We start from the raw sequence: 8,666 nt of genomic DNA on the forward strand, positions 1-8,666 counted from the left end.
ATATGTTCAAAGTGTCCCTAGAAGAGAGGCTGTGGGTGCCACAGTATAGAACAAGAGGACTTAAGTATCACAAGTGTAGTTGGAGCACATAACCCCAAAGAGTTTGAAGTCCTTGGAGAGAAAAGTGATTCTCTGCAGGTGTCTGGCAGGTGAAAAAAATGAGCCTAGGGCAGGTGAGGGGCCAGACTGCAGGGGCCTTTGAAGAAAGCTTTTCTTCTAAAGCTTTATTTACCACTATTCAATTTTGCAGAAGCATTTTTCACTGATCTGCCCCAACTGGAAAACACATAAGGATAGTTGAAATCCACTCCCAGAGGAAGTTGTTGCCTGACCTGTTTGGATGTTCTTTGTGTTTGACGTCCAGGTACTTCAAGGTTGCAATGAAGGACTGTGCCTGGAAGCCCCGAGCTGTCCCAGCCACTACTGGGGTATGGCAGATAGCACTGTCTGTTCCAATAGTAACAACATTGCTTCTCAAGGGGGTCCCCACATGGCCCACCTTGTCCACAGCCTTGGCCACACAACGCACATGGAACCTCCGGCTGAAGTAAATACTGTCAAGGACCTATAGGAAAAATAAAGTATCACAGGCAGGAATACAATGCATAAGCACATCTTTATATCTGATAAGTATGATATAGCAAGCTCTGTTACTAAGTTAGCTATGGTGGCAATTCCTCTATCTATCCATGCATCTATCCATCCATGCATGCATCTATCCATCCATGCATCCATGCATCCATCCATCCATCTATCCATCCATCTGTTCATTTATCATGTGGTCAATGCTATCCATCATGGACCAGGTCAAAGAAGTAAATACATGCAGTCTGAAGGGATGAGATAGAAAATGCACAAGTAAAGGTGAAACAAACACCTAAAGACAATCTACAGTAACTGTGTCTATCGTTCTCTTTAGACTTGAGGTTTAGCATAAGGATAACATCACTGTTTCTCACATCTTCCAGCAAGACTCATTGGCCTCAAGCAGGCTTCTGACATGAGACACAATTCCTTGTCTTCAGGAAAAAGCCTCCACTCCTTCCCTAATGACTTTTCTAGTTTGGAATCAGCCTTTCAAGGATGTAAGGAAGAGGCTAAGATGTCTGGCCAGTGATGTTCTAGCCTCAAAAATCTCCTGTGCAGACTGCAGAGTGCCTCCCAAAGAAACACATATTCCCCTCTTGTCACCCCAACATTAGCAGCTTTTCTCCTTCCCGCTCCCAGACATCTTTCCACTACTGGCTGATCAGGGAGGCTGACTGGAGGGGCGAGTTCCTGACCATTGTCAGTCAGATGTCCAGTAAAGTTTCATCTTTTTGTAGAAATCTGCTGGCAGCATCCTGGCTTTTATATCAGGAGGTGAGCCCCCACCGCTCCCCACAACCTTGCAGAGGTCTGTGTGTCTTACAAGCTTGAGGCAGAGAACCTGGCCTATGACACCCCTTGGCCTTTGAAAGTCTTTCTCCAGATCCCTTCACATTTCCAGATGTGCAGGAGCAAGAGGAGGAGCAAAGACAGCTGTGAGGCAGTATCAGTCCCTGTCACCTGGACATGTCAGGTGCTGCGTGTGTACACGGGTATACACACATGGGTAGTACAGGTCAGAAAAATTAATTAGTAGTTCTGTGTGCCTTAGACCTCCCACGAAGCAATCACATAAATGTAGAAATTCCTCCCATGGAAACAATTTTCATTGAAGTCCATTAAAAATTAAAGAAGATTTCCCCATTAAACTTTTTTAATTAGCTGCCACCTCTTTATTTATTTATAAATGGACTTCGTCTAGGAGGGATGTTAGGCATGTTACAAAAATGCATAAACACGACGGGACTAAATAAATAATTGAAGACATGAACAGAAAGCAACGGAAACTGAGGGAGAGAATGTTAGTCACCAGTTCATCGCAGGAGTTACAGCACTGTAAATTTAGTACCTATTTTTAAAAATGTACTTTTGGCTCAAATAAAAAGTTCTGGTGAAATGCATTTAGAGACTTAACAATATAATGAGCTGTTAAGTCTTACTTTAAAGGGTTTTATGTCTGTCTGTCTCTCTGTGTGTGCGTACATGCATGTGTGTGTGGGGGGGTGGGTAGGTATTGGCGTGTACTGAGATCTTGGGTTCTCAGTTCTTGTCCTCCACTTTCCTTAAGGCAGGGTCTCTCTGTTGTTTGCCACTGCCCTGCATGCTCCAGGATCACAAGCTTCCAGGGAATTCTCTCGTTTCTACCACCCATTTTACCACAGGATTACTGAAATGATAGGCTACCATGCCCAGTTGTATGTGTGTTCTTGGGATTCGAACTCAGGTTCTCACATGTGTGCAGCAAGAGCTCAATCTAATAAGCATCTCTCAAGCTCTTATGTTTTTAGTAATACAGAAGGCCATTTAAATGTGTACTACACTGCAAAAGAATGGATTTTCCAGCCTTTGTGAGCAAGTTGTGTCAAAGACAATAGCTACAGGTGACCCTGTTCTATTGGACTTGTCAAAGAATATAGTCTGAAAGTAATCTCGGAGGCCTGAACTAGTTAAGACCATGTCCTAGACAGCTAGAGTCTGTGTCCAACCGGAGCCTTTGACTGCCTTGATGTCTCTTTCAGAAAAACACTGACATTATTGATGTATGAGAAAATCTGCTATGGGGCACTTCTCCCAAGTTTGGACAAACATCAGTAGTCACAGCTCTCTGGTGGGTGAAAGGTGGGGTTGGGGGTGGATCAGCTCTTTGAAAAAACAAAAACAAAAACTAACAACTGCCCCAGGAGCTCCTTTTCATGTCTTCCCAAATGGTTTTGCAAAGCACAGACCACACAGTAAGTGGTCCTATCCCTCTGTTTAAAATTCACTCCCTACTGTGTGCCATTCAACTGCCAGTTACTTGAAGATGTGTGACTGTGGTAGAAATCTGAATCCATGTCCTCAAGAAGTTCATACCCAAATACTTTATTGAATGATTAAAAAATACATAAAAAGGAATCACGTAACGGTACCCGCCTGGAATCCTAGGCTTGCTTAAGCATTTATAAACCACATTTGTCAGTGATCCTGTCAAGTGGCTGAATGGAAGGCATATTATTTTACAGATCAGGGGACTGAGAGAGGTCAAAGAGCTCCTCTCCAGTAAGTGGCTGAGAGGTAGTCAGACTCAGGATTTGTAAAGACGCCAACAGATGACTGCTTAGTTCCTTCCTACCACATCATGTTACTTTTCCTAACATCTATAATTATTCCTAACAAATTATTATTTGTTTTATTTCAAATGCCATGCACAAAACACATGGAATTGGACAGCCTAGAGCAACACCAGCTCTTTCCCTCCTGGAGGCATCAGCCTGACTCACCTTGTGGTTAACACTGGTGAATGGTGTGTTATCAGTGATGGTCTCGAAGGGAGACCGAGCTCCATTGCCATCGGTGGGTGCAGCCACTTCCCAGCTGAACTGCACAGATGTCTGGTTGATACCAGCCTCGCTGCAGCGCTCCTTCATGACAGCATACCTGGGGTAGCGGGGGTCACAGGGCGTGACACAGACTAGTGGGTAGCCTGGGGATGGGGCTTTCTTGACTCCTTCCTTTGCCAGCTCCTCTATGTGATCATAGTCAGCAAGAGTGACAACCTAGGAAAAAGCAGCCAAGCTTCAGGCTGGGCTGAGGAACACAAGCGACCTACCAAACCCTTCCCTGAGACCCTCACAGCCTCTTCGTGGGGGTTCTGTATCCCACAACAGGAAACGTGCAGTTCTTTGCCAGGCAAAGATGAAGACACCATGAGTGAAGGAGGTCCTGTCAGAAGCTCTGTTATCCTACTGAATGCATTCTGAAACCAGAGCCTTATCTCTTATGTGAAAACAGGCTCTATTTTCTTTTACACATTGAAATCCAAATTCTGTCACTAATGGCAGCTGCTAATTTAGAGGTGCATTAAATTGTTAATGGTGCATAGAGGCACACTTGCCCAAAATAGGGAAAATAAAAAGGCAGTGTCTTTGTTTCATAGTCAAGTAAGAGATAAATTTTGAAATAGTCATTTCCTCTAATACATAAGAGGCTAGCTGAGAGAGGTTAGGAGAGTTGTGCTGATTACTTGAGTCATGAATTCAGTGTCTCCTGGTCATTGCATTCATTCAGTGTCTCCCAAACTAAGAAACATAATCCACATCTCTGCATATAAATCCTATGTGTGCTAAGTATGCAGGATAATAGATATGTAGTAGCATTGCTTTCTTGCGCTTCCCACCAAAGCAATACAAAGATCATCTGAATTGCACTTTTATTGTCAGATCACTGTGGGAATAGCTTGGGCTTGCAGCAGCAATGAGTTCCTCTACCCTTGTACCTGTAACTGTTTTTTGTTGTTGGGGGCCATGCTATGCACTGGATGGGGGTTTGCAGAATCTGTGGCTCCTACCCACTAGATGGTCACAGAACCCTGTGTGAGAGTTGTACCAAGGAGAAATGTCTCCACACATGGCTCAATGTCCTCTGTAGGGGGAAGTGGGAGAAGAGATGCCCTTGGCTGAGCACCAAGAGGCACAAAGAAGTGGCACATTGGGACCCATCTTGTCTCTAAATCTCATCTACTGGCCACTGAGACACAACACCAGTCACCCTTTGGATCCATCAACTCACAATGGGTGGTGCTGGCAGTATAAGACTCCCTGCTGCCTCCTGGTCTAGAATTGTCACCGTAGCAGTCGTCACATCCCCAAGCACTGCTTCCACTGGATCATCTGGGCCAAGGACTAGAGAAAAGGATTCATGCCATTCTCGATCCTCATTGGACAGGATCTCGACTTTGAAGAAGATATGATCCACGCCTTCAGCAAGGACAGAACGAGAAGAGCAAATGCCTTGTCAGGGCAACACTCAACAGAGTACATGTTGACACAGCTTGGACACCACATTAAAATATGCCCTGTACTTTCGGGAGTCTCTCATAAGTACAGTGACTGCTAATCACTGCAGACCCATCTCAAGTGAAGAATCTGTTTTACAGACCAAAGTCTACCTGTAGTTGAGACTTGGCCTGCAGATTTGCTATTCAACACCATACAAGGATTAATGGCCCCTGCCTGACACAGGCTGGCCGTAATAAAAATCTATGATCCAAAGTACACTTCATCCTGGTTACACTTCTCTTTTTCTTTTTGCTTAATTTTTCTTCCCTCTTTACACACACACACACTCACTCTCCTGTGGCTGCGGGAGCTGATACACAAATGCCCTTCAAGCTGTGCCCCAAGAAACAAAGGCTAAAAGACTGCCTATTGGACCAGGCTTTGGAAAGATAAGGACACAGAGTGAGATGCTGGGAGAAAGCAGGCAGAGGCTTTAGAAATTCACTCCATCCCTTGTTAAGAGCATGGCAGTAAGGGCCTCTCCTTCCCTCCTCCTCACATCTGGTTCACGCTCCTTCTGACTTACGCTCCTCCTAACCTTAAGCAGAAAAGAAAGAGGAAGAATGCTTGAAGGAGAAATGATGCAGACGTGGAAGACTGGAGTGACGCTTCCAGAAAACACTTAATATGCACGCCAGGGATGGAACTTGTGTTGGTTAGTTTTATGTCAACACAACACAAGCTAAAGTCTTTGGAGAGGAAAAAGCCTCAGTTGAGAAAATGCCTCCAAAGATCTGGCCGCAGGCAAGCCTGTAGTGCATTTTCTTTGTTAGTGAATGATGGAGGAAGGTCCAGCACATTGTGGGCAGTGTCATCCCTGGACTGGTGGTCCTGGGTTCTATAAGAAAGCAGGCTGAGCAAGCCATGGGAAGCAAGCCAGTAAGCATCACTCCTCCATGACCTCTGCATCAGTTCCAGCCCTGTTTGAGTTTCTTTCCTGAATTCCTCCAGTGATGGACTATGACGTGTACATGTAAGCCAAACAAACTCCTTCCTCCCCAGCTTGATTTTGGTCCTGGTGTTTCATTATAGAAATAGTAACCATAACTAAGACAGAGCTAAAAGCCCTTTAAAATTCCGTGAGATGTCAGAGGTGAAGGGACCTGTATTCTGAGACTCTGAGACACTCCATCCACTTGTCAACATGTCTCTGAAAAAGTATGAACAGTGATCCCTTGCTGGTTATATGGAAAATGGTACCAGGAACTACAGTAGCCACTTAACACTTTCCCCCATAAAGTTCTATTAAAATAACAACAACTACATATAATTCAACTTGCCAGCTGCCTGATCCATTTCCCCTATCACAGTGGTTCCCAAACTTCCTAATGCTGTGACCCTCTAATACAGTTCCTTGTAAACCATAAGATTACTTGTGTGGATACTTCACAGCTGTAGTTTTGCTGCTATGAATCATAATGTAAATATCTAACATGCAGATGGTCTTAGGAGACCCCCATGAAAGTGTCATTCAACCCCCCCAAAAGGTAGCGACCCACAGGTTAAGAACCACTGCTCTATCAAATAAATACATAAGACAGTCAAACTGCTGGTTGTGACTTGATTCTTGTTTTACCTTCTTCCCAAACCCATCACCATTTTTGTCTCCAGGATAAAATGTTTTAAAGCTTGTAACCAGAAAACCTGTTTCCCATTAGATCTAAAGCCATTTGTACATTGGGTTTGTGTCTTTCAGATTTCAGTAAGCCCTAAAGGGCACAGCATAGCATTTTCTACCATGTTCTGCATGGTGTGTTTGTATATGTTGTATCTGTATTTAAAATTAAGTGTTGTTTTCATTCAACTAACTAACAGGCTAACAAAAATCCTTTCACATAAACTCAAATGTTCAGTGTGTTCTATAGATAGGTGTGTTTGTTTTTTTAACTAGCTAAAATGTTATCTGCACTCTCAAATGCATATTTAGTAAATGGTTTATATTATTGAAAGTATTATATTCTAATTCAACATTGTATTACAATCCTTTATTCAAATGTAAGACATTTACCTCTCCATTAGGAAAACCCCAGCTGGGTAGTTGGAGGCACACACCTTTAATCTCAGCACTTGGGAGGCAGAGGCAGGTGGATCGCTGTGAGTTCATGAAACAACAGCAAAAAAAAAAAAAAAATTTGAACATGTAGGGAAGAGGGTGGGGAGCTTTGGGAATGGAAAAGAAGAAGATATGAAGATAAGAGAGGGCAATGGGCAAGTGAATAAGATCAAAATAGATTATACATATATTAGAATTTATGTATTCTAATACATATATATATATTAAAATAAAATCTATTATTATGTATAATCAATAAATGCTGGCATAAAAAACAAGACAAAGACCTATACAAACCACAATTAAAAGAGAAAGGAAGAAAGAAAGGAAGGAAGGAAGACAGAAAGAAACAAAGAAAAGGAAAGACAACCCAGAGACTGAAATTGGCACTCAATTACCAGGACTGAATTTCAGGACTCTGCTCTTGGGGTAATAATCCACACCAGACTGGGCAGAGCCATCTCGAGTGCTGCATCGGATCTTGGAGGTCCTATTTTGATCGCCTCTCCGGATGACTTTGATGCTCAGAACTGCAATGGCATCTGGCCCTGCAGGTTCCCGGACTTGGTATGCGGCTTCTTCAAACTCAATGGTGGGGGCTGAGAAAATGTGGGCAGGAGAAGAAAAGCAAGTTAGAACTAGTCAAAGGATCAGACTCCTTAAAAAGTAGCTTATAGCAACGAGAGGGCACTGTTCACAATACCACAGCCTAATGGCTGGCCGTCATAAAGATCAACCAGCATTTACCCCTGAGCCACATTGTAGACGAAGGAACTGATCTGGGAGCCTGTCGATGTTATCTCTCACAAGAGAAACGAATGGCGCCCTAGCTTCCAACATGACATCATAGTGTAAAGAAGTTTCTAAACTAAAGCTTTTAAAATTGAAATTTGCACAATTTATCAAGGAACTAAGACATAGTAGGCACTCAATAAATATCTATGGACTGATCATATCCACAGCCTTTTTAGTTACAAGCTACAAATTTTTAAAGTTTACAATGCGTCTCATTTAGCTATTTCTGAAGTATATAGATCTGGGTATTTGGGCATTTGACCTTCCCATGCTAGCTTTTTTCTAAGTTCTCAAAATTTATTTCAGTCAGTATAGTTTGTTCAGGAACATAAGCTTTCTTAACTCAATATATTTTGAAACACTACTGCTTTCCACTAGAAATAGTATTTAAACCCCCGCCTTTCCCATTCAAATTTCATGAGGAGACGAAGGTTAGGATGTTGCCAGAGAAGAAGATAAAATATGGGAAATTGAGAGCAGTTTTTAATTTTGTATCATCTTAGTGTATTATGGAATATTTTAGAAATATTTCATCTCTATCTTTTCTTTCTTAGAAAGTTTCATCTTGAATATATAGTTTTCAGTAAGAGGCTCTTTGAAATACTGGAAGGCTGCTGAGCAGAGTGAACTTGTTACCTTTTGAATGGTTTTCTTTCATCTATATTTGCATATGTTCATGTATGGGCAGATGCCCAGAGAGGCCACTAACAAGCACTGGATCCCTTGGGGCTGGAATTACAGGCAGCTGTGAACTCCTCAAAGTGCATGCTGGGAACTGAACTCCAGTTCTATGCAAAAGTAGACACCCCTCTGAACCACTGAGCCGTCTGCCAACCTCAGTCTTGTGGAGTCGTGATCTTTTGGGACTTCTTTATGCCGGAGAAAGGTTCAACTTGGGGTTGAACCTAAGTTTG

At 42.8% G+C, this 8,666-nt stretch overlaps 1 protein-coding gene across 1 annotated transcript in view; it reads right to left on the reverse strand.

Moving 5' to 3' along the window:
• Fras1 (Fraser extracellular matrix complex subunit 1) overlaps positions 1 to 8,666 on the reverse strand; it is a gene marked incomplete at its 5' end in the record, with an annotated part of 247,779 nt that overhangs the window by 23,121 nt on the left and 215,992 nt on the right. Inside the window, 4 exons of the mRNA XM_028773698.1 lie at positions 333 to 565; positions 3,348 to 3,623; positions 4,636 to 4,823; positions 7,356 to 7,556. Of these exons, the coding sequence (XP_028629531.1) occupies positions 333 to 565; positions 3,348 to 3,623; positions 4,636 to 4,823; positions 7,356 to 7,556 (898 nt within the window). The remainder of the gene's footprint in view (positions 1 to 332; positions 566 to 3,347; positions 3,624 to 4,635; positions 4,824 to 7,355; positions 7,557 to 8,666) is intronic.

The sequence above is a fragment of the Grammomys surdaster genome, unplaced genomic scaffold (genome assembly GCF_004785775.1).
Source record: "Grammomys surdaster isolate TR1022 unplaced genomic scaffold, NIH_TR_1.0 233, whole genome shotgun sequence".
NCBI lineage: Eukaryota > Metazoa > Chordata > Mammalia > Rodentia > Muridae > Grammomys > Grammomys surdaster.